A 26,246-nucleotide genomic window follows, 5' to 3' on the forward strand; every position below is an offset into this window, starting at 1 on the left:
CCAGGAGATAAAGAGTAAAACCTGACCCAGAACTAGCCAGTGGGCCAGTGGAGGGCAGGCTCTGACTTCGTAGCTGCTGAGGAAATGTGACTTGGAGGAGCGTCTTCTGCTGGCATCATTTGGGATGTAGGTGTCAAATCCTCTTGCAGAAGTTACTATGCTGCAGAAGAGCTCGCTACGCTGAGCAGATATGGCTTCCAGGCCGAGGTGAGGGGGACTGAAGTGTTGACAGCCGCAGAGGTGACCCCGCAGAAGTTACAGCTGCAGAAGTGGCCACTGCTTTCTGCTGTGTCCCTTCATTGCAGGGATGTAGTGGCACCTCTGGGACTCCGAGTTCAGGTCCCACTACCTTCCATCTTGCCTCCTTCCAGGAGCCATTATCTTCCCGCTTGCCTTTTTCTGGGTCCCTCCATGATGCACAGGCCTCAGCTGAAGGAGTTAAACTCTGAGGGAGGCCAGCCAGAGCATTGGCCTCAGACAGGGATCCAGATACTAAAAATATCTCATGGTGTGCTCTTTGCAAGTTAAAGAGCAGGGTTGAAGGCTGTGACTGGGGATTCTCCCCCAAACTGATTCTGTCCAATGCCTCATAGTGCCAAGGTCCCAGGTATTTGGTCCCACTCACCTGGATCTGAAAGTTTATCCACATGGCACTTTGATCTGGGAGAAGGCCAGACTCACAGTAGAACACGTGGAGGAGCGTGGTGCAGGGGGTGGGGAGGATTTGGCCAAGCGGCCTGTGATGCTCAGCAGTCATCACAGCTGATGCAGTGGAGCTGGGCCGTGACAGCACAGCGTGAAGGTCATGGTGTCAAAACTCTCCTGGACCCCCTTTTGTCTAGGAGGCTCCAGGCTAGGGACCAGCACACCATCCCTCAACATGGTTTACACGGCCAGCTCTTCTTGTGTTGAAACTGACAGCTGTTTCTTTGGTTACAAAGGAAGTAGCTGCTCAGTGTTCTGGCCGTGTTGTAGAAAGAGAACGTGTCTTTTAACGCTAGAGCCACACCTGGAGTGGTGAGGAGTGCAGCTCCTGAGACTGGAGAGGGAACCTTGGAGTTGTATCTCAGAGTCCCCCTGGGGCAGGTGCTCAGGAAGTGGAATAGTGGGTGGAAACCTCCACCATCGGATTGTTCTCCCCAGGTCTGTCACTCTATCCCTGTCTGTTAGCCTCTGTTGCTCCTCAGCCCAGACTAAAATCCTTAAATGTGGGTATGGTGCACATTCAGGTGGCGTTTTACCATCCCAGGTAGTTGTTTTGTGAAGTGAAGCTCACAGCTCATACTTGTGGGTCCCCACCTTCCTGACTCCATAACACGTGCTCTGCCTTCAAGACATTTCACACGGGAAGAGATTACATGCTCATTAACACTTCTTCATCCATCAAACACTGATGGAATACCTATTTGAGATAATGTGTGGTTTTACTAAAATCGTGACCCAAAGTAATTTGGTCTCAACTGTGTCTGTAGTCACAGACTGTCCCAAGCTCCAAATAACCAAACCCACCCTCCGAAGGGCCCCAGTGAAAATATTTAACCATAGTGTCAACTTGATGAGAGTTTATCAGCCATAGGAACAAGACCCAATAGAACTTAAAGTTTTATTAAACTTAAAGTGATTTAAAGGACAAAGACATTTCTCTTGAAGATGGTAGTTCCAAGTTCAGAGGCACCTGTGCTCCATGCAGAGTCACAGGCCCAAGTGCCATTTATCTTGTTGTTCTGTTATTTCCAAGCGCATTTTCATCATCTGCGTGGCCAGAACTGAGTTCCAGCCAGTGGAAAGGATGAACAAGGCTTGCCCATGTCTTGAGACCTAGATGGAGAAGTGAAACATATCACATCCGCTCATATTCCGTTGGAACTCATGCCTGGCTGCATGTAGCTGCAAGGATGCCTGGGAAATGTAGTCCCTGGTAAAACTCATAACCTGTGGGCGAAAGGGAGAATGGATTTTGATGGACACTGGGCAGCCTTTGACATATTCCTTTTGTATGTATTTAATGCATCTCTTTGTGTTAACATAAATGCACCCAGGTTATAAATGTTGGTTATTTTGCTTTTTCAGAAAGAAGACCTGGATCTGTGACGCAGCATCTATGGACAACTCCAGAGTAATGAATCAGTGTGCCTTTAGAGGAATGGAAGAAAACAAAGAAAGGTAAAGATTTCTTTAAAAATTAAAATTAAAAAAAAATTCTTACATGCAACAGTAAGTGCAGTTCAGGACTTTTTATAAGTCAGTGGAGGCCATCAAGAATTTGGAGATCGCAAAACTTCCATGTGTCCCTTTTTCTTTTCTTGAATTCCTGACACCAGAGGAAGGATACATTCGTCAAGTATGAGGGAATTTTTTCCAAAATTTAGAAGGAAGAGTTGGCATATAGAACTGATATGGTCCAGAATTAAATATCTGATTCTAAAAACCAAGGGCGCTCATTCCAAAAATAATGGGCTTATCCTTAGATGTGCTGTTTCTGCATTTGCTGGTGGTGAACGCAGAGGAGGTGAAGGCAGACCCTTAGTGCAGACCCTTCTCTTGAAGTCATCATCTCTTCCTCTTCCTTCCACCTCCTCTTTTTTTGTTCCTTGTAAATAAATGCATTGGTTTAATTACTTAAGAAATGCATGGATAAGTTTTCTTAGTTAATAAAGGTGAAGTCTCCATTGAGCCTCCCCCCCGCCATTTCATTCCTCGCGCATACCCTACTCCTGTCTTTCCCAGAAGTAACCACTGTGACCTACTTTGTGGACTTCCTTCCAGAACTTTTACGAGGTGTCTGTGTGTGTTAGTTGCTAGGTCGTGTCTGACTCTTTGCGACCTCATGGACTGTAGCCCTCCAGGCTCCTCTGTCCATGGAATTCTCCAGGCAATATGCATAGGAAAAAAAGTCATTCTTTCCTTCCTTCCTGTTCTTTAAAAACAGTCTGTCATACTATGCTTGCTGGTCTATTCTGTACCCTTTGTAAAACATTCAATTATATGATTTTAAATGTTTTCACGACAGTACATGTGAAACTACTTTGTTTTGCTGCAAAGTGAGTATTGGGTCCATGGCACAAGAATCTCAGTGTTTTCCTGTTGGTGGTGGGTGGGTGGATTCTTTTTTTTTTCCCTTAATATTAATAGCGGTGCTTTGATGCACTTTCTGGTTTATGCCTCCAAGCACATGGGCAGACAGTTGTCTTAGGTGGTTACTGATGAGTGAAGTTGTTGGGCTACCCCATGAATGAGTTTAAGATCTTCATAAATATTGCCAGTTCATTCTCTAAAAAGCACCACTTACCAGCAGATACCAGATTTCCTCTTTGCCCACCTCTTGCCACACCTCCGTTCTTCATGCTTTTTGATTCTTGCCACCCTGCTGGGTGAACAATGGTATCTCTCCATGGTTGTACTTTCCTCCCCCTTCTCTTTACTCTGGGAAGTTCATCTTCTCAGGTCTCTGCATTTCCCAGTGGCCCTGGCAAGCGTCATTCCTTACAAGACTCAGTGACTGTCCTGAGGCCCAGGGCCCCTGGGCAACTCGGGTCTTGCCCAAGAGTGGACACCTCTCTGTTTCTCTTCTGAAAAGCTCCTAAGTCTGCTCTTCCGGGATTGGACATCCCAGGATCACCTGCTTCTCTCCAGATCCTGGCAGGGGTTGTTAGAAAAGCCTTGCTTTGGATTTCCCTACTTAAATGGATTCATCCACTACCATCGTCATCATCCTTGGCAACAATCTGAGTGTTTAGTCTGTGTCAGGCTCTGGGTGGACCACATGGGTTACTCATTCAATTCTCACCACAGCCCTGTGAGGTCGGGAGTTGTGTTGTTACCCCCATTATGTCAATTAGGTGACATAAGGACAGAAATTGATTCAAAAACAACCCAAACAACAAGGGAAAAGTTAACAAATACCCTGTCTTGCCGTGGAGCCCCAGTTCCTACCCATTGCTCTCACTTTGAGTGACAGACAGATGCACGCTTGCTCAGTGGCGAGCTCTTCTGTGGTCATAGCTTATGGACCACGTGGAGCCCTCAGGCCCATGTTCATGGTGGCCTTGACCACACTCAGGGGCCTTCCCAGAGGAGAGTGTAGAAGTGGAGAGTGTGTTTGGGGTTTTGTCTGCCTCCAGCGTATGAACATGGGCTCTTGCATTTCACCAACCCCTCTGCTCTGGTGTACAGTTGGGGGTGATGGTCCCACCCATGTTCATCCAAAATACCTCCCTGGTAAGGGGCTTTCAGGTTGAGCCTGTTTGTCATGGGAATGAATCTACTTGGTTAGGATAAATAAGCCCACGGAGCTGTGGCCAGAGAGGAGGTTCTTCTCTTGCCCCCATAGACCTGTTATCCTCCCTAAAATGTTTAATTTTAGACCTCATTAAAGCAGGCAGAATGCAGTTTCAGAGGTCTTCCTGAGCTGCAGCCCCTGACCCCAACTCCCCATAATGTTTCAGACACATAGACATGCAGAGCCGGCAGAGGTCCTAGGCTCACTGTCTGGTTTCTTCTTCATCAGGACAGTGTGGAGCAGTCAGGCCTGAGGGGGAAATGACTGAGTTCACACAGACAAGCCTGGTCTCAGGCCTGCAGGGACTGGGGCGCTGGCTCTTTACACAACATCGCAGCTACTTCTCATGTGATTATTAGGAGCACTTGTTCCCAAAATTGATTTTATTAACTGATAATGCCTTGAAGGAAACCAACCCATTGATTAGTTAATTATTCATTCAGTGGGAATTTATGAAATATAAATGTGTGCACCAGAGACAGCGACTTAAGTAAGATGCATTCTCAGGGAATTCAGGGTTGGAGGGAGTGGGCTTTTGCATACACAATGAGCAGTGGTTAAGTAGAAAATTTTAATTCATCATTGGTCAGTGGGGATAATAATAGTACCTCCTGCAATGGCATGTCCTGAGTTAGTCATAGGCACCTGGCCTGGAGTAAGCCCCCAGTTAAGGCATCTGTTTTCATTTTTGTTTGTTTATATTTAATCCCACATATCGTGAGGAGCCTAGGAAGATTTTTCCGTCAAAAGGTTGATAGAGCCAGACTTGTGGTTTAGAAATGATAATCCATTGGCATGATTTCTCATCCTATATGTTATCATCTTTTTAGTGTCTACCTTACTTAATGGACTGTGAACTCCATGGGGCCAAGTCTTGGCTGTTTTGTTCACAGTTGTTTCCCCAGTGCTTGGCAGGCAGTAGGTGCTCACTGATATTTCTGGACTGACGAGTGTAGGGGTCAGGTAGTGGTAAGGGGTGGACCCCGGATCCTTGAGGTGAGGTGCTGTGACAGAGCCTGCCACTGAGAAGGACCTGAGCTCACCTGAGCCAACCCCAGGTCCCCAAGGAGAGGGGCTCCCTGGAGGCCCTGCCCACAGACCTCACTCCTTTCTGAGGGGATGTCGTTTTGCTCCTGAGCTTTATGGACATTTTGTCTTTTAAGCAAGTGACTTTATTATGGGGGGACCTAGTCCCACAGCATTTATTAACTGAGCATCCATTACTTGTCACTTGTACTTCTGGGTGCCAACTCACAAGAACACAAGCTTTCTAGAAGAGGAAGCCCTGGGAATGCAGTTTGCTGCTGCCATCGGTGATGCTAGGGGGATAGCGCCTCTGTGCCTCTGTTTCCTCAGCTGTGCAGTAGCGGAGTTAGGCAACCAGAATTTCTGATGTTCAAGACGATTTTGAGGGGAGAATCCCTTGCCCTTCAAATAAGTCCTTCAGGTATATGAACTTCTGATAGCTCCCTGAAACGGATAGAAGGTTAGGACTCAGCCCACGCTGGAGAAGTGGAAGGTTTTCATTCATTCATTCATTCATTCATTCATTCATGTGTCAGTCAGTCAGTGAACCTCCCATCCTTGGTTAGCAGTCCTAAGCACTTTCGGAAAATGTTCAAATAAGGGGTTACTCTCTGCTTGCAGGGCCTGTCACTCTCAGATTGTACAAATACATATCTCTTTTATGAAAATAAAGATCTTCTCTGGCTCCCTCATTTATTCCAGGGTGTTTTGAGCACCTCCTTTGTGCTGGCTTGGCTACTTTACTGACTTGTCTGGTGCAGTGACACTCCACATCTAGTCCAGGGCCCTGTGCACAATACGTTCTCAACCCGTGAGTGGCTTTAGTGGGCTGAACTGGCTAGAAAACAGAATGGTTTTTTTGTTGTTGTTGGCTGCAACTTGCGGTGGGATCTCAGTTCCCCGACCAGGGATTGAACCTGCGCCTCCTACAGGGGAAGCATGTGGTTCTTAACCACTAGTGGAAGTGGAAGTGCCAGGGAAACCCCCAGGGTGATTAGTGGATGAATCACAGCATGAAGAGCTGTGTCCAGAATTGAGGTTTGCTGTGTGCTGTGTTCTGTTTCCACGATCTAAGGGTAGGCTGCCTCGAGAGCCCTCACCTTAGACAGGTTAGTCTGTTGTTAGTTGCTGTCTTCTTGATCTGCTTATCAGCTTGCATCTTGTCCTTTAGGCAGGAGCTGTTTTGGTCACTGATTTTTATGAGCTCTTTGTTCACCGCCCAAGGCTGTGGGGGCCTGCTCAGCTTCCTCCACCTCCAGAAGTTCAGCTGCTGAGCTTGAGCTGCTGGCGTCTGTACTGTGCGTGTGTGCATGCTCAGTTGCTAAGTCGTGTCTGACTCTCTGAGACCCTGTGGACTGAAGCCTGCCAGGCTCCTCTGTCCGTGGGCTTCTCCAGGCAAGGATACTGGAGTGAGTCGCCGTTTCCTCCTCCAGGGGTTGTAGGTCCTGACCCAGGAATCAAACCTGGCCTCTTGCATCTCCTGTATTGGCTGATGGATTTTTACCCCTTGCGCCACCTGGGAAGCGCCTGAGAAGCTGGAGACCCAGCAAAAGGGAGAGTAACCACTCCTGACCAGAGACACTAGCCTTCAGTCTCAACCTCAGCAGCCCTGTGACCTTGAGCAAGGCACTTCACGTCTCCAAGGTGTCTGGGACTTTCTGTCAGCATCTCTCACAGTCTGCTCCTCAGAGCATGATTGCCTCCAAACATTAATAAGCACTGCAGGGGAGAATGGGGCCTGCGCCAAACTTGTTTGGCCGTTGCTGACTTCGGCTCAGACAAGTGTGACCTTCCTCACAGGTCCCAACAGAGCCTGTAAAAGGTCAGTGTGCAGGGGAGGGGTCTCTTAAGGGAGGGTAAGGTATGTGGCACCCCGCCCCCGACACCTGCTGTTGGCACGGATCACACCGGGGACATGCTGGACTGGAAGATCTTGAAGCTTCTTCCCAGTGCTGCGGTGATGTCCCTGGGACAGAGAGGCATAGATGCTGGATATTTGAATGCTTTAGTGGTCTTTTTTGTTTTTTTTGATAGGAACTTTAAAATAGTATTGTAGACAAAAGATGGAAGAAGTCTTCCAGTCCCTGTCAAAAACCTGCCAGTGAGTGAGTGGAAAAGTGGGTCAGGTGTCTTCATGCCTGTTTTTATTCAGGCAGAAATTTTTCTGTGCAAAGAACACTCAGCTGCAGTTTGAAAAACGAATGTGCAGCATCTGCTCTGCCTCTCCTTGATTGTGTGACCTTGGATGTCTCTCTTCTCTCTCACATCAGTTATTGGCTTGAAAGAACATTTGGTTGATGGACGACTTTTATTTTCAATCCTAAAATTTTAGATGTATATATACAAATGTTTATATATTGAATTAAAAAAATCTTTCGGCTGCCCTAGCTCTTTGTTGCTGTGTGTGGGCTTTCTCTAGTTGAGGTGAGTGGGTGCTACTCTCTAGTTGGGATGTGCAGGCTTCTTTGCAGTGGCTTCTCTCGTTGCAGAGCACAGGCTCTAGAGCGTGGCTCAATGTTTGTGGCACATGGGCTTAATTGCCCTGCTGTGTGTGGAATCTTCCCAGACCAGGGATCAAACCCTTGCCCCCTGCATTGGCAGGTGCATTCTTAACCACTGGACCACCAGGGCAGTCTGGTATATTGCTTGAAACAGCTGAAAAGCTTTTGTAAGTCACTGAGGGCAGACGTGGTCTGTGTTGACTCCTCAGGGCGGTGCCTGGGATAGAGTCATCACTCACTAAACATTTGTTGCATAAATATGAAAACAGAGTGTACTCCTCATTACATTCATTGGAATAAGCCCAGAGACAGGTTATTATTAAACGAGTGTTAAGGTAATTGAGTGAGTGAGCTTCTGTGACATGTGAAGACCCAGGGATGTTAGTTTACAGATGAGAAACTGACACTTTGGGAGGCAAAGTGCTGGGCTGTGGTCTTGTAGCCGGAATGGAAAAGCCAAGACCCAGATTCAGCCTCCTGAGTCTGAGCTTCTGCTTTGGTGTGGTTTTTCCCCACTAAATCATCTTTCTGTGTCCTTTATGTGGTTAGAGGTGTTAATTAGGATAGTGTCCTGAAAGATCTTCTGTGAAGACACTGAAAAAGCTCTTCAGTTCTCCAGGGAGCCTGACTAGTTCTCTACATAGAAAATTATAATAATGTCTTCCAATTCTGGGCACCTCCTGAGGGGCTTTTTATGTGTATTGGCTCCAAACACCACAGCAACTGAGCAGAATGCACATTATCTGCCTCCGTTTTACAGATGAAGGAGCAGTTTTAAGTACCTGCCCCAGTTCAGTTCAGTTCAGTCGCTCAGTCGTGTCCAACTCTTTGCGACCCTGTGAACTGCAGCACGCCAGGCCTCCCTGTCCATCACCAACTGCCGAAGTTTACTCAAACTCATGTCCACTGAGTCGGTGATGCCATCCAACCATCTCATCCATCCTCTGTTGTCCCCTTCTCCTCCTGCCCTCAATCTTTCCCAACATCAGGGTCTTTTCAAATGAGTCAGCTCTTCGCATCAGGTGGCCAAAGTATTGGAGTTTCAGCTTCAACATCAGTCCTTCCAATGAACACCCAGGACTCATCTCCTTTAGGATGGACTGGTTAGATCTCCTTGGAGTCCAAGGGACTCTCAAGAGTCGTCTCCAACACCACAGTTCAAAAGCATCAATTCTTCAGCACTCAACTTTCTTTATAGTCCAACTCTCACATCCATACATGACTACTGGAAAAACCATAGCCTTGACTAGATGGACCTTTGTTGACAAGTAATGTCTCTGCTTATTAATATGCTATCTAGGTTGGTCATAACTTTCCTTCCAAGCAGTAAGCGTCTTTTAATTTCATGGCCTGCCCCAGTGTCACAGGTAATTGTTGGGATACCTGGGTCTTTGATGCTCTTAAGGGAGAAAGCCCCTGGCCTTCTTGCCATTCCCCCTGTTTCTCATCTGACTGGGACCCTCGTCTTACCTTGTCCTTGCAGGTGAGTGCTTGGAGCCCCTCTGCAGGATGGGGAGGGCTTGCCGTGGCTGCCCCAGGGTTGGGACTGGGCTTCAGCCGAGGGAATCATTAAGGTGCAGATGGTGGGCATTTGAGTTTCATTGGGAGCCCATCCACATGTTCTAATTCCAGGCAGTCTCTTCACAATGGGCCCCAGTGATGGGGGAACTGCCAGGAGAATGTTAGACAAAGTGGTGGCAGTCCTTGGCCCAGTTGTTGAAGTTTTCCCAGTCTCGGTTTGCCATCCGTGAAGGTGGAGAACAGTGGTATTTAGGTCATAAAGTTGATGTGAAGGTTCAGTCTGGTAAGAAGTCCCTCACTTGAGGTCACCGGGCACCTGGTTAACACCTGGCGCATGGCCGTAGTCTGTTATCAGCCTGTAAATCATTCTCTCACCAACTGCAGAACCGAGGAGGAGACGTCAGAGTGTTCTATGACAATCCTTACGGTGATCACCTTGGAAAATTCATTCAGCAGTTATTTGAATACCTACCGTGTGCTCAGCTGTATCCGCACGCTGGGGAATGCAGTCAGATCTGGGCCTTGCTTCTGACATGGAAGGGAAGATGAATGTCTGTCGTAGGAGACACGCGGGGTTAAGGAAGGGCCTAGCAGGGTCTGGCGCACAGTGTGCACCTGGGAAGTGCTTAAAAACACTCAAACTGAAGGGGACTCCGATGGGCACCACCCTTGAAGTGGTACCAGGAAACACAGCGCACAAGCCTGGCAGGTGACGCTCACCCAGCCCCCGCCCTGCAGGCGGACGGTGACACGTGAAAAGCAGCACCCATCCTGATGCTGAGTCCTCTCTGGGTGGGGCCATGTGCGTCAGTCTCTCTCCTGGGAATCTGATTTAAAAAAAAAAAATTCCTCCCAGGCAAGAGCGTGGCACATTTCCTGGAGGAAAATCAACCAAGAATCAGGCTTGGAGAGCTGTATGAACCTAGGGGTGGGGGCATGTGAACCCGCAATGGTTGAAGCGTTCACTGTACCTCACAGAGGAACAGAACTGTCATGATGCATTTATGAAGCGCTGGCTCGTATCGGATGTTCTCTGGGTTTGGAGTGGAGGGAGTCTTAAGACTCTGTCTCTAGATGGGGGAAGAGCATGGGAACTCGAGCAGGCTCCCTGTGTTCATTGCTTGGACGGTCGTGGATCGAGGGCCTGCTGTGTGCCGGGCGCTGCCCCAGGCTCAGGGCTAGATCTGTGACTGGTCGTTTTGCCCGTAAGGAAACTGACCGGGGAGGTGATATGCCTGGAGGTTACACAGTGAGTTTGTAGCCGAGGTGGAATTAGAACCTGGGTGTCCTGTAGCCATGGATAATGGCAATTAATGGGGCTGGGTCAGCACCCAGTTCTCCTTTGGGAGGTTGTCCTCGTGATTAGGACTGAGGACCTTTTTACCTGTCTGTCCATTTGGGCAAGTAAGAAAAGTTTTCACCCTTTCCCTCGTTTCCCTCCTTGCTTTCCTTACTGTCCCCATTTCTGCAGGTCCCTGCGGTCCTTCCTCATTCCTTCGGCACCTCCCACACTCTGAGGATTTTTCCAAGGCAACTCATTTTCTTACCTCCCCCACCCTGTCTTGCTACCACTTTAGTTTCAGTAGTTTATGGGGTTTTGCCAAGTCTTAGTTTTCCACATTGTCGTAATCATAGTAGTTTTATGATACTTCTCACTTGTGTCAGTCATTTTTTTGCTACATGGTCTTCATATGCATTCTTTTTTAAGGGATGTATAATAGTTCATTCATGTAACAAATATTTATTGAGTGGCTGCTCTGTGCCTGGCCCTGTCCTACAAATGAGTGAGCAGGAACTCGATGCTGCCCCTGCCCGCATGGAGGTTCTAATTAGTGGGAAAGTCGGCTGTTAATCTCACAATCACTTGGGCAGAATGTTCTGTTATGTTATGTGATGGTGTTGTGGGTGGGTGAGTTTTAATAATCTGTTTTGTACTCCCTAAAGCAAGTAAAGGAGGGTTTCACCCTCTCCAGTGACATCTGAAAACACTTCCTGGGGTAGAGGAGGTGAGCATTCCAGGCAGAAGGCGCACTTTCACTGTTGCGGAAAATTTTTTAAAAAAGTATAAAACTGTCGGTCATGCAAAAAGAATATTGTGCTTTGGCTAGTAGGCATGTTTTAAGTTCTGAAACAATGAAGATCTAATCACTTGTGAAAGACCTAACAACTCCTTTCTTTGTGTTCTTTATCTTTTTATTATAATATGTTATCAAAGAAACTAAGTTTTACCTTGTGTTTTTTCCACCCAACTTTATATTTGGAAAATTTGTAGCCTTACAGAAGGTTAACAGATTTTTTTTTAACCTAGATTTTATTTGAACATTTTGTGTCATTACTGTCTGTGTGTGTATGTGTACACATATGTACTTTTTTTTTTCCCACTTGGAAATCCACTGCAAACTACCTCTAAATACCTTGACCTGTAACTCTTAAAATAGGGGCAGGCTTCACCCACTGTTACCCACCTCTGCAAATTAGCAATAATTTTAAAGTTTTTTTTTTTTAGTGTCAATTGTTCTCTTTATTACATATTTTGTATATATGCATAAGTTCATTCCAGTGTTGGGACTTAGTACATGATTCTAAAATAAGGAAGTGAGGATTTTCCCTGTGTCAATGGGGCAAGTCCCAATAGTTTTAAAAATTCTGTCATGAGGTTACATTAACATTGCAAACAAGAAAATAATCCTATTTCAAATACTAACTTGAAATCCAAGAAAGTGTATAAATTCCAGTAAGTGAAATCTATTCATAGGTGTTTACAAATGGCAGGAGATCCAAAGGCCGGCAGTACTTCACAAATGCATCTAATGAAGTATGTAGAAACTCAAGACAGATGATCCGCTTCCCGTCTTTTGTTCATGTGGTTCTTGTCATATAGGCAAGTGTGAGTATAGGATGTCCTTGTCCTTTTGGTGGAAAGGGTATGTGCTGTTCATGAGGTAAAGATAAGCCAACCTAGGCAGCCTCTCACCTCCGGGTGAGCCGGAACACCTTTGCCCCCCCTTAGCAGCATGTCATAAAGAGACATTGGCTTTTATCAGCTGTATTTCAGAAAAATTTTCTTAAAAGCTGGTATGCTTCCTTCAAGGAGGTTCATCTTAGAAGCCTTGTGCATAGAACTATTTTAGGATTGAGGGAAGAGGTGGGAATAGATTTAGGGAACACAAGTCAGATGTCACTATTTTCATTCAGAAATGCACTCGGTACTTCTCTTATCCTTCCAAAGACATCTCTCTCTCTCTCTCTCTTTTTAAAAATCTGTGTTCAGTATTAATTTTACTTCTTTGATTATTCTAGTCCCTTTTTATTTAGCTGAGGCCTATCACATCTTTAAATATCCAGACCATATTCAAATTTCCTTAGCTTTTTCAAAACATTTTTTATAGCTCATTCCATTTCTCCTCCTTCCCACCCCACATCCAGGCAGCATTCCTGGCTGAAGCACTGCATTTGGTTCTTAATGTCCCCTTTAGTCCCCTTTAATCGTGGTGCTAGTAGTGAAGAATCCACCTGCCAATACAGGAGACATAAGAGATGCGGATTCAATCCCTGGGTTGGGAAGATCCCCTCAAGGAGGAAATGGCAAGCCACTCTAGTATTCTTGCTGGGAGAATCCCATGGATAGAGGAGTCTGGTGGGTTTCAGTCCACGGGGTCACAAAGAGTCAGACACGACTGAGAATCTGAGCACAAAATCCTTTGGAAAGGTCATGTACACACTGCTATATTTAAAATGGATAACTGACAAAAACCTATTGTATAGCACATGTAACTCTACTCAATGTTATGTGCCAGCCTGGATGGGAGGGGGTTTGGGGGACAATGGATACATGTATATGTATGGCTGAGTTCCCTCACTGTCCACCTGAAACTATCGTAACATTGGTAATTGGCTATACCCCAATACAAAATGTTTTGGTGTTAAAAAAATATTCAGTTTGTAGGGTTGGGAAAATCCTTAAAGAGAGGGGAATACCAGACCACCTGACTTGCCTCCTGAGAAATCTGTATGCAGGTTAAGAAACAACAGTTAGAACCGGACATGGAACAACAGGCTGGTTCCAAATCGGAAAAGGAGTACGTCAAGGCTGTATATTGTCACCCTGCTTATTTAACTTCTATGCAGAGTACATCATGAGAAACGTTGGGCTAGACGAAACACAAGCTGGAGTCAAGATTGCTGGCAGAAATATCAATAACCTCAGATATGCAGATGACACCACCCTTAAGGCAGAAAGAGAAGAAGAACTAAAGAGCATCTTGATGAAAGTGAAAGAGGAGAGTGAAAAAGTTGGCTTAAAACTCAACATTAAGGAAACTAAGATCATGGCATCCAATCCCATCACTTCATGGCAAATAGATGGGGAAACAATGGAAACAGTGACAGACTTTATTTTGGGGGGCTCCAGAATCACTGCAGATGGTGACTATAGCCATGAAATTAAAAGATGCTTGCTCCTTGGAAGAAAAACTATGACTAACCTAGACAGCATATTGAAAAGCAGAGACATTGCTTTGCCAAGAAAGGTCTGTCTAGTCAAAGCTATGGTTTTTCCAGTAGTCATGTATGGATGTGAGAGTTGGACTATAAAGACAGCTGAGTGCTGAAGAATTGATGCTTTTGAACTATGGTGTTGGAGAAGACTCTTGAGAGTCCCTTGGACAGCAAGGAGATCCAACCAGTCCATCCTAAATGAAATTGATCCTGAATATTCATTGGATGGACTGATGCTGAAGCTGAAACTTCAATACTTTGGCCACCTGATGCGAAGAGCTGACTCATTTGAAAAGACCGTGATGTTGGGAAAGATTGAAGGCAGGAGAAGGGGACAACAGAGGATGAGATTGGTTGGATGGCATCACCAACTCGACGGACATGAGTTTGAGTAAACTCCAAGAGTTGGTGATGGGCAGGGAAGCCTGGCGTGCTGCAGTCCATGGGGTCTCAAAGAGTTGGACACAACTGAGTGACTGAACTGAACTGAGGGTTGGGATTGGATCTGAGGACTTAAAGAATCTGTTTTTCTACCCATTCATCCATCTATCCATAAAACCAGCATTTTTTTGTTGAACCCCTTCTGTATCTGAGAAGGGGGTGTTAAGGGTGGGGGAGACAGCAGTGAATGAAGCAGATGTGGTGATCCTTGTCTTGATGGACTTTACCTTTTGGAGAGAAAGTCTATATAAACAGACTATAAACTGACAGACGTGTGAAGCAACATTAGCTGATGACGTATTCTGTGAAGAAAAATAAAGTTAAATAAAGCGATAGAGAATAAGACAGAATTTTAGACAGGGAAACTGGGAGGGATCTCTTTTTTTTTCCAGAGGATATCATTTTAGCACAGACCTGAGTGTTGAGAGCAAGCCCCATAGCCTTTTTAGGGAAACTCTTGGCAGGCAGAAGAGAAGCATATGCACCGGCCCAGGGGCAGGGCAGGGGTTGAGCTTTGTGAGGAACAGCATGCAGGTCCGTACCAGTAAATGTGTGTTGGTCAGTGTGACTAGCCTTGTTGCTGTGAGGTCACATCTTGAAGAATGGGTCTCCTTGCTCTGTGCTGGATGGGAGAGGGACTACTATGCTTGGCTAGGTGACTGGGGAGTAGGCTGTCTCAGGAGGTGGGTTCCCAGTCACCAGAGATAATAAGCATCTTTTTGACAAGGTCCTTGTTTGGTTAGGGCTGTCTGTGTATTTCAGGCATTCCACCAAAATCCACGCAAACACACAAGGGGGACTATGACAGCTCAGAGGAAGGAATCTTTGTTAGAATAATCGTTTACTTTGGCCAGATCACCATCATATTTTCTTTTTTTTTTTTTTTTTGGTGTATAGGAAAGCAGTTGATAATAACCTCTTTTATTACTGTTAACTAATATTATGAAATAGTCCTACTTTTTAAATAGATTTTTTATAGGTTTTAATAGTTTTTCAGATCTTATTTATTTTTTTCTGTTATTATTGGGAGTAGTTTTTCCAGACATATAATCACATTGTCTGTAACTCAATAAAATTTTGCTTCCACTTCCTTTCAAGTTGGTAATTTTTTTTGATTGTCTGACTACGTTAGCAAGTGCTTTCTGAGTAATATTAAACAGTGGTGAAACCTCAGGTCCTTCTTACCTTATACTTCAGTGGTGGAGCTCTATCTAACCCGTCCCTCAAAATGTAATGTTGGCTTTCGATTTGACCTGTGGTGCTCTTGAGGAAATTCCCCTCTGTTCCTATTTTGTTAAGAGGTTATTTTCCCCCTTAAAAGTCAGGAATAAATGTTGAAATTTAACAAGATTGGCATTTAAAAAGACATTTTTTTTTTTCTTTTGATTCTGGTAATGACACGAATTACATTGATGCAGCCCATTCCAGTATTCTTGCCTGGAGAATCCTGTGGATAGAGGAGCCTGGTGGGCTGCTGACCATAGGGTTGCACAGAGTCGGACATGACTGAGGCGACTTAGCATGCATGCATGCACTGGAGAAGGAAATGGCAACCCACTCTAGTGTCCTTGCCTGGAGAATCCCAGGGATGGAGGAGCCTGGTGGGCTGCCGTCTATAGTGTCGCAAGGAGTCGGACACGACTGAAGCGACTTAGCAGCAGCAGCAGCAGCATCCCCTAATACTGACCAATCTTTGCATTCCTAGTGTGAACCACGTGGTTGTGATCTGTGTTTCTTTTCATTAAAAAGCATTTTAAGCTACCATCATTTAAAATACTCTTCCATGAAGATGCAGTTAGTTGATCTGGTGGCTTAGAGTCGTGCTGTCAGGCTAGCTTGATTTCAGCTTGAAAAGTTGGAGTTAGAGCCATGAGCAAATATTCACTGACCAACGTACCATTGTTGAACGCTTGATGTGTGTACAATACTGCTGGGTGGCCTCCAGTGCCTTCTTGTATTAATAACGTGGAGGTCTTGTGATTCTGTGCAGTTGGTCCCATTAGTCAAGCTTTGTTGTTATTGCAAGTGACAGAAGCCCAATTTGGTCTGGAGTAAGCAGCATAGGGGCTGCAGTGATCATATGAATGGAAGGGCCAGGAGTATATGGCTTCAGGCATGGCTGGACCCAGGGGTTCAGTGTTAGTAGGTCTCGGTCCCTTTCTCTTCTCTTGGCTCTGCTTTTTTTCTGTATTGGCCTCCTTCCCCGGAAGCCGTCTTCCACAGGGTACCTCCCAGAAGCTCCAGGCTGACATTCTCCCACAGTGGTGGAGTGAGAGTTTATCATTCCCACTTGTTCTAACAAGACTGCCCAAGTAGCCTCACATTTGTTCAGCTTGTCGATGCTTTCTTCCGGACCATGAGGGTGGGGGGATAAGGTCAGCTTCACTTGGACCCTTAAACTCAGAGTGGGCAGGGGTGGTTCCCCCAGTGGAAAGGCCAAGTGCTATTACCCACGGGCAGGGAATCAGTTGCTGGGTGAAACACCTCGTGTTCACGACTGCCGAGCCAGTGACGCCCTTTCTTCTGTGACCTCACTGTCCTTTCTCACAAGTGGGAGGGGAGGCTGCCGGTCACTGGGACTCCTCACCCAACCTGAGGCCCAGCAAGTCAGTGACTGAGTCAGGATTCTAAGGTCTTACGTGAAGTTCGAGGCCTTACTTGCTCCACTGAATTACACATAGAAATAGGAGTGGAGAGTCAAAGCGTTAGATGGGCACCTTGCAAGTTGGTTGTCAAGGAAAAAGTTGCCCTCATCCTTGCCCCCAACCCCACAGACAAACACAGGGGTCATCTTGGTTGTTCTTTTGTTCCCTTTTCCTAAAGAACTTAGAAGGTAGACACTTTTTTTTTTTTTTTTAGTTGAAGGCTAATTACTTTACAATATTGTAGTGGTTTTTGCCTTACATTGACATGAATCAGCCATGGATTTACATGTGTTCCCCATCCCGATCCCCCCTCCCGCCTCCCTCCCCATCCCATCCCTCTGGGTCTTCCCAGTGCACCAGCCCTGAGCACTTGTCTCATGCATCCCACCTGGGCTGGTGATCTGTTTCACCCTTGATAGTATACTTGTTTCAATGCTGTTCTCTCAGAACATCCCACCCTCGCCTTCTCCTACAGAGTCTAAAAGTCTGTTCTGTACATCTGTGTAGGTAGACACTTTTAAAGGGATATCTTTGATGGGATAAATATTTTTTGGAGTGTTTATAGTAGCAAAGTTTTTTTTTTTTTTTTTTTTTTTTAATTTATTTTTTTCCAGTGGGTTTTGTCATACATTGATATGAATCAGCCATGGATTTACATGTATTCCCAATCCCGATCCCCCCTCCCACCTCCCTCTCCACCCGATTCCTCTGGGTCTTCCCAGTGCACCAGGCCCGAGCACTTGTCTCATGCATCCCACCTGGGCTGGTGATCTGTTTCACCATAGATAGTATACATGCTGTTCTTTTGAAATATCCCACCCTCACATTCTCCCACAAAGTTCAAAAGTCTGTTCTGTATTTCTGTGTCTCTTTTTCTGTTTTGCATATAGGGTTATCGTTACCATCTTTCTAAATTCCATATATATGTGTTAGTATGCTGTAATGTTCTTTATCTTTAGAGGAGAACATAGGCAAAACACTCTCCGACATAAATCACAGCAAGATCCTCTATGACCCACCTCCCAGAATATTGGAAATAAAAGCAAAACTAAACAAATGGGACCTAATGAAACTTAAAAGCTTTTGCACTACAAAGGAAACTATAAGCAAGGTGAAAAGACAGCCCTCAGATTGGGAGAAAATAATAGCAAATGAAGCAACAGACAAAGGATTAATCTCAAAAATATACAAGCAACTCCTGCAGCTCAATTCCAGAAAAATAAATGACCCAATCAAAAAATGGGCCAAAGAACTAAACAGACATTTCTCCAAAGAAGACATACAGATGGCTAACAAACACATGAAAAGATGCTCAACATCACTCATTATTAGAGAAATGCAAATCAAAACCACAATGAGGTACCATTACACGCCAGTCAGGATGGCTGCTATCCAAAAGTCTACAAGCAATAAATGCTGGAGAGGGTGTGGAGAAAAGGGAACCCTCTTACACTGTTGGTGGGAATGCAAACTAGTACAGCCGCTATGGAAAACAGTGTGGAGATTTCTTAAAAAACTGGAAATAGAACTGCCATATGACCCAGCAATACCACTTCTGGGCATACACACTGAGGAAACCAGATCTGAAAGAGACACGTGCACCCCAATGTTCATAGCAGCACTGTTTATAATAGCCAGGACATGGAAGCAACCTAGATGCCCATCAGCAGATGAATGGATAAGGAAGCTGTGGTACATATACACCATGGAATATTACTCAGCCATTAAAAAGAATTCATTTGAACCAGTCCTAATGAGATGGATGAAGCTGGAGCCCATTATACAGAGTGAAGTAAGCCAGAAAGATAAAGAACATTACAGCAAAGTTTTAATTTGACGAATTCTTCTTGCCTCGTCTGATTTGCCATCTCTTCACATACTTTTTTATTTATTCACTTTTTAATTTTTTTTCTTTTAATGTTTATTGAGCTGTAAATATATATACAGTGTGTGTGCCCACTTATGGGCAGAGCTCAGAGAGTGTCTACATGTTTTTGCCCCTTGGATGGAGGTCCAGCACTTGTTCAATTTACTGTCCCAGCCCAGCTTCTTCCTCTCAGCTTTCTCTTCCTTCCTCCCAGAGGAACTGTGGGCCCCTCGCCACTGCCTGGCCTCGGGCTGCACCTGGGAGCTCTGCTCAGAGCACCGCCCTGAGTCCAGGGCCAGAGTGAGAAAGCTGCCGCTGGAGGGTGGCGCCGGGAGCAGGGAAGTTACCCGCCGGGGAGGGGAAACAGCCGGCCCTCCAGCCCTCCCCGCCGCGGGTGACCACGTGCCCTGTCTCATCCTGGGCTGGCAGGGCCCCTTGCCGTTTCTGCTCTTCCTCCCGAGGCTTGGAGAGAGCGGGGGTTTACCGAGGGGCGTGGTGGCGGATGGTCCGCAGCTACGGTTCAGCCTCCCGCTGCCGTCTCTCCCACTCACTGAGTCCAGGCGGCTTGGTTGTTGAATGTGGTCATTCTCACGCCTCATTTCATGACACTCTTGATTTTTTTTTTTCTCCTCTGGGAAATCTTGCCATTCTGTGGGAGATGGCATATATAATAAAGAGAATGTAGGTATTGAAATATGACATTTGGGATTCAAATTCCCGCTCTGTGTTATGACTCTGGGCAAGGATGTGACCTCCGTGAACCTCAGTGTCTTCATCTCTGAGGGGGATAATATTAATGCCAACCTCATAGACTGGTTCTGAGGATTAAATGTGATGATATATAGTTGATGCTCAGCACACTGATACCAGCGTTTTTTATATCTGAAAAGCCAGGTTATAGCATTTCTTGGGGAGGAGAGTGAGAAGTGACATAAAAGTGAGTTGAGGGTTATTGTCCGGGCTCTGGCGGCCGCGGCGGCAACGGCGGTCGGTGCTGCACTAGCTGCGGCGGCGGCTCGGCGGGACCGAGGGCACCAGCGGCCGAGACCATGGCTGGAGGCAAAGCTGGAAAGGACAGTGGAAAGGCCAAGGCCAAGGCAGTGTCTCGCTCACAGAGAGCTGGGCTACAGTTTCCTGTGGGCCGCATCCATAGACATTTGAAGACTCGAACCACGAGCCACGGAAGGGTCGGTGCCACTGCTGCAGTGTATAGTGCTGCGATTCTGGAGTACCTCACCGCTGAGGTGCTGGAGCTGGCAGGTAATGCATCCAAGGATCTCAAAGTTAAGCGGATCACTCCACGCCACTTGCAGCTTGCAATCCGTGGCGATGAAGAGTTGGATTCTCTTATCAAAGCTACCATAGCTGGGGGTGGAGTGATCCCTCACATCCACAAGTCTCTGATTGGAAAGAAGGGACAGCAGAAAACTGCTTAGAGAGTTGTTTTAACCAACCCTCTTCCTCCCTGTCATTGTACTGTAACGGGACAGAAGAAATAATGGGGTTATGTGGAATTTTTAAAACAGTTAAATGGAAAACCATAGACAATTACTGTAGACATGGTAAAAGAAACATTTGTACGTTCTTAGACTCGAAGTTTGATAAAAGTACCTTTTCATGTGGCAGCAGTTGTGTTGATTGGCTAGGTTTCTCCCATGTGTTTTATACAAAAATGGAATTGATAAAAACCATTTTTTTAAAAAAAATAACTTGTCTCAAAACTGTTCTGTTTGTGCTGTGTTGGACATATTTTGCTCATCCTTTGAAATTTTTAAAATTTTAAATTGGTTATATATTCAGAAAAATAAATTGGGAATCAACTTCTATCATGGTTGATACCATATTATATTGGATCTTAGATGCTACCTATTTGTAGTATATAACAATTATTTTACATACCACTAAAGAAAGAAAACTGCTAATTAAACCATGATATGTCATCAATTATAAGTTGCATCCAAATTTCAGAGATCTTAGAATATAAAAACATAAAAAAAAAAAAAAAAAAGAATATAAAAACATGTCTAAGCACTGAAAAAAAAAAAAAAAAGTGAGTTGAAAAAATCACAACCTCCCCCAGATATGAACACTTTGGTATAACTTGAAGTTCACAGTTCTAAATTAGTTTAGTAATTCATGATAGCATGGTGTTGAAAAACTCACACTCTGGAAATGAACTGCCTTGGTTCCCAGCCTGACTGTGCCACCGGGTAACCTTGGGTAGATCACTTAACCTCTCTGTGATGAAGTTTCCTGGAATGTAAAATGAGGCGAATAGTAGGGCCTCCCTTCTCGCGCAGTTCCGAGGATTAAGTGAGATGAGGTGTGTAACATACTTCCTTAGCCCAGGGCCTTAGTTGATGTGTAATAATTGTGGCGTGTTATTGCCAACATACTGGCCGGTATTTCTCCGTGCCTTTAAATGTCTCAATGGAAGTTTGTCTTGAGTTTCAGAATTCACACTCTCCTTGTCCTGGCGCTTCTGAAAGTTGTCTCCCCCGCCTGTCTCTCTCACGTTTGTGTTGGCAGCTGATTTGGGAAGAGAAGACCACTGGGGCAGCAGCATCCTCCAGAGACCACAGGAGGAGACTGGCTCTTGGAGAAGCGTGAATGCGCCGCTTTCTGGGATTGAGCGTTTCGTCTGTTGGGGACAATGGGTGGCTTTCACGGGTGACTCATCCCCAGGGCCGCGGCAACCACAGCATGAGAAAAGCAGAATGGAGTTGAAGTTCACGTTTGCCAAGTCGGTGCTTCGGTCACTGCACGGCGGCAGCTGAGGGGGCCGGGGAGGGTTGATTTCTCCAAGGACCAAGGACTCCCTTCAGCCAGCAGTGGGTCACATGGAGCAACTGAAAGGATGTGAGAAAATAAGAGGTGCCGGCTTGGCCTTTTTAGTTTGAAAAATGCTCCTTTCGGCTCTGAATTGGTCCCTTGAGCTGCAAGGAGCAGTGCCAGTTAACCCACATTTAATTAGAAACTGGGTTAGTGGACATTCAGAGCGGGTCCTGCGTGTTGGACCCCTTCCAGGGGCTGGTACAGTAACGGCCATTGACACAGCCCTGGCTGTCTGTACGGTGGAATCAGCTGGGTGAACGTACATTCATCTCTTCCCACCTCCGCCAACACTTTTCCTGATTGATTTTGCCAGCTCTGCAGAGAATGTTGACATTCCCCTTGATTTTCCTCAAAACCCATCCCCTCAGCTTATCTTTGCCTACCTCTGCTGTTTGGGAAACACTTCAACACATCCTTAGGGTCAGATTTTTCTTTTCCTCTCGGTGGAAGTTTTTCCTCTCCTGAGTGAAATGATGTGGCTTTCACATACTTCCCCGTGGTGTATGTGGTGGTTGGGGGCGGCGGGTTGGGGGCAGTGGGTTGGGGGCGGTGTGTGTGAAAGCTTCCCTCCCTTCCTCCCTCCCTCCCCTAGGCCTCACTGTGTCTTGTTTCTGGGGCTGGGACCCTGTGGACAGCGATACAGAGACTCCCTTGTCTGCCTGGTTCCCACCAGCTGATGAGCAAGGTCATGTTCAAACCCCTGACACCTGCTTATCAAGACCGCCAGCTGCACTCCACAGAGGTGCCCCTCCCCCACGCCAGGGAGAGGGGGATAAGAATAGACTGGGGGGGACACTGTCCACCTGACCTTTGAGGCGTGCGGGGGGGCGCATTTGATTGGACAACTGGACTCCGGAGGCTCCTGATTGATGTAAATGCCCCACCGTAACGGTTGTGCTATGCGTTGGAGAGTTCTTTTAAATAGACAGTTGTTCACTGTTTGCACGCACACTGTGTGATTTGATCCCCCCTTTCTTATTCTTCCAAGCCACATTGCTTTTTTAGAAAGCAGTTTTAGATCATCCACCTGCCACTTATTATTTGGAAGTGCTCTGATTACAGAGGCTCTGTAATCAGAGAGTACAGATTACGTGTGTCATGAAAATACATAAATTGCATTGGATGGTGGGATTTCAGTGGAGCTAAGGAATGGCTGAAGGGCAACGTGTGTGAGCAGGAGTTCCTCTTTCTTTTCTGTGGATGCAGGTGCCCTGAGGCTCCTCTCAGGACTGGTCGGCTCCATGAGCTTCCTGGCGGATCCTGGGTGTCTCTGGAAGGGCAGCTCCTTGGTCCACCAGAGTTGCCATCTCGGGATTGGAAATCAAACTGCTCGTCATGGCTAGAGCTGCTTGGGGGTTGGTGGGACGATGCCCTTCTTGCCACTGAACATGATGTGGTTTTGAACGTAGAACAAGGTGGGGTAATGTCTGGGCATTATGTAGGGACAGATCCAGTTTTGAAGAGTCTGAAAATGTATATAATTTGTGGGGGCTTCAAATTATAAAAAAGATTTCAAATTATAAAAATGTTTCAAAAATATCCCTTTCCAAATTTTATTAAAATACTCTTTTCCAAATTTTATAAAAGTACAAAATCATATGGATGCCTCTTTAAGGAGGGGCTGTAGTTTCATGCGCTTCCTGATTCATCCACTGAGGGCTGGAGCAAAAAAGACAGACATTGTAAGGAGAAATTTAGAGGTGGGAAAGTAAGAGGTCCATCTCTAGGCTACATTAGAAAGCGGGGTTGGTGTTCCCATGTGTCTACATGCTGCTCAACTTGCAGGTGCATCGAAAAGTGGGCATTAGACATTTACGTAAACGATGAACGTGGCTGTGTTCTGATGAAACTTTATTAAATCTTTTTAAAAAAATTGAAGTATAGTTGATGTACAATGTGTCTGTTTCAGGTGTATAGCAAAGTGATTCAGTTATGTGTGTGTGTGTGTATTCTCTTCCATCATAGGTTGTTATAAGATACGGAATATAGTTCCCTGGGCTACAGAGTATGTCCTTGGTGTTTATTTTGTGTATGTGTTAATCGGAAACTCCTAGTTTATCCCTCCCTCCTTTCCCCTTTGGTAACAGTAAGTTTTTTTTTTTGCTATGTCTGTTAATCTGTTTCTGTTTTGTAAATAAGTTCATTTGTATCATTTTTTTTTTAGATTCCACAAGTAAGTGATATTTTTGTCTGACTTGCCTCACTTGCTGTGATCATCTCTAGGCCCATCCATGTTGTTGCAGATGGCATTGTTTCCTTCTTTTTTTGTGGCTGAATAACATTCCATTCTACTACTTCTTTGTCTGTTCATCTGTCCATGGGCACTTAAGTTGCTCCCATATCTTGCCTATTGCAAGTAGTGCTGCTATGAACATTGGGGTACATATATCTTTTCCAATTAGAGTTATCATCTTTTGTGGATATGTGCACATGCGTGGGATTGTTGGATCATATGGTAACTCTATTTTTAGTTTTTTTAAGGAACCTTCATACTGTTCTCCATAGTGGCTGCACCAATTTACATTCCTGCCAACAGTGTAGGAGGTTTCCCTTTTCTTCACATCTTCTCTGGCATTTATGATTCGTAGACTTTTTGATGATGGCAATTCTGACCTATGTGAAATGTGAGGTGATACCTCATTATGGTTTTGATTTGTGTTTCTCTAATGATTAGTGATGTGAGTATCTTTTCATGTACCTGTTGACCATCTGTATATCTTCTTTGGAGAAATGTCTGCTTGGTCTTCTGAGCATTGTTTGATTGGGTTGTTTGTTTTGGTATTGAGTTGTACGAGCTGTTTGCATACTTTGGAAGGTAAGCCCTTGCTGGGTACATCATTGCAAATCTTTTCTCCCATTCTGTAAGTTGTCTTTGTATTTTGTTGATGGTTTCCTTTGCTGTGAAAAAGCTTTTAAGTTTGATTAGGCCCTATTTGTTTATTTTTACTTTTATTTCTTTTGCCTTCAGAGACTAATCTAAGAAAATTTATGTCAGAGAATGTCTTCCCTAAGTTCTCTTCTGGGAGTTTTATGGTGTCATATCTTGCATTTAAATCTTTAAGTACCAATAAAGCTTTATTTATACAAACAGGCAGAGGGCTGGAGTTGGCCCTTGGACTACAGTTTGCCAGCCTCTGATCTAGACAGTAATTTCAGGTTATTTAATAAATTTTTGTAAAAAATTGATGTTTAAAAAATTTAAAACAAATTTTATAACATTCTGCTTTTGTAAGTTTATTTTTATTTATTATTAGCTATTTTTATTTATTGCTAAAATTTTTGAGGATTTTAGAAAAATATAAAGAGGAAATTTTAATATCACTTGTAATTCTACTACTCATCAGTAAACACTATTTAATCAGTGAATATTGCAGGAAATTTCCTTCTTGCCTTGGTATGCATATACACACACATTGATTATTTTAGTTGAAATTATGCTGTCTGTGCCGCTGAGTTTCCAGGTTTCTTCTAGAATATAGGAATCCAGGTGGCAATGCAAGAGGTATAGTTTTGGAGGATGGTGCCGTCATGACTAAGGCTGTGGACTGTGCTGTCTGAGTCCTGAGTGTGAAGACCAGTTTGTTTTGAGCTGTGAGGCCTTGGACAAGTGATTTTAGTTCACCTGTAGAGTGAAGATAGTCACCCTACCCACCTTCTGTGGTGGCTGTGAGGATTAAATGAGACAATCCGGGAAGAGGGCTTAGTTCTTGAGCAGTGTCAATTTTAAGCATCATCATCATCATCGTTGTTGCTGTTACTCTTGTGTTGGAGGAGTGGTAGCTATCCCTGGCTTGTGAGGCAGGTCATGGAGCGGAGGGTCTGCCCTGTTGATCCCAGCCCATAACCAACCACACTCTTCCTGGCACAGCTTGAAGGGGAGCAGGGCTGTTCAGGCCGTCGGGTTCTCTCAGGATGCATCGTCCCTCACGGGCACTCCACGAGGGAGTCCCCGTCCTCAGTGGGAGGACGCAGGACCACGCAGGACCCAGGGCCAGTCTGTGCTGGCCCCTCCTACCCAACCAGGTCCCACCGCTTCTGTCTCCCCGCAGTCAGGTCAGAGGCTCTGCAAGCAACGGGAGAGGTGATGGTGGAGGGAGACCTGTGATTCACAAAGCACTTTAGAAACCTGATTCCCAATAGAGCCCAATAGGGTTTGGGAGTGATCATCCCTGAGTGCAGGTGAAGACACGAAAACCTGTAGTCACGTGACCGAGAAATAAATGACAGTGATGGGGCACCTGCCACCTTTGCCTTGGTTTGGATCTGGGTTTCTCAGCCTCGCACTACAACATTTTGGCCAGGGTCGTTCCTGGTTGTTAAGGATTGTCCTGTGCGCAGTGGGGTGTTCATCATCGTCTGTCGCCTCTGCCCATTAGATGCCAGCAGCACTTCCCCCTCCAAGTTGTGACAACCAGTAACGTCTCCACACATTGCCAGGTGTCCTCTGGCGGGGGCAAAGGAGGAGGCATAGACTTGCCTGCAGGTAGATAGGGTGGAGAGCGACTCAGTGGCAAACTTGAAACACTGTCAGCAGTGTATCTGAAGGAGCAATCCAGGGAGTTCCCTGTTAGAGCAAAAAACCACGAGATTCTTTGTTCAAGATCATGTGCTTATACCCAACATGTTCACATCAG

General features: G+C 45.5%; 2 protein-coding genes across 5 annotated transcripts in view; both read left to right on the top strand.

Moving 5' to 3' along the window:
* Window positions 1-26,246, top strand: part of ARHGEF3 (Rho guanine nucleotide exchange factor 3) — a 310,527-nt gene that overhangs the window by 36,625 nt on the left and 247,656 nt on the right. For all 4 annotated transcript variants that reach the window (XM_043885395.1, XM_043885393.1, XM_043885392.1 and 1 more), the window contains one exon: window positions 2,071-2,163. In XM_043885395.1, coding sequence (XP_043741330.1) covers window positions 2,102-2,163 — 62 coding nt within the window. In that variant the 5' untranslated portion in view covers window positions 2,071-2,101. The remainder of the gene's footprint in view (window positions 1-2,070; window positions 2,164-26,246) is intronic.
* LOC122682553 (histone H2A.V) lies at window positions 19,730-20,474 on the top strand. Its single transcript, XM_043885400.1, has one exon. It carries the CDS (start codon window positions 19,827-19,829, stop codon window positions 20,211-20,213), a length of 387 nt encoding a protein of 128 aa, XP_043741335.1. The 5' UTR covers window positions 19,730-19,826; the 3' UTR covers window positions 20,214-20,474.

Source organism: Cervus elaphus, chromosome 24 (assembly GCF_910594005.1).
Source record: "Cervus elaphus chromosome 24, mCerEla1.1, whole genome shotgun sequence".
Taxonomy (NCBI): Eukaryota; Metazoa; Chordata; class Mammalia; order Artiodactyla; family Cervidae; genus Cervus; species Cervus elaphus.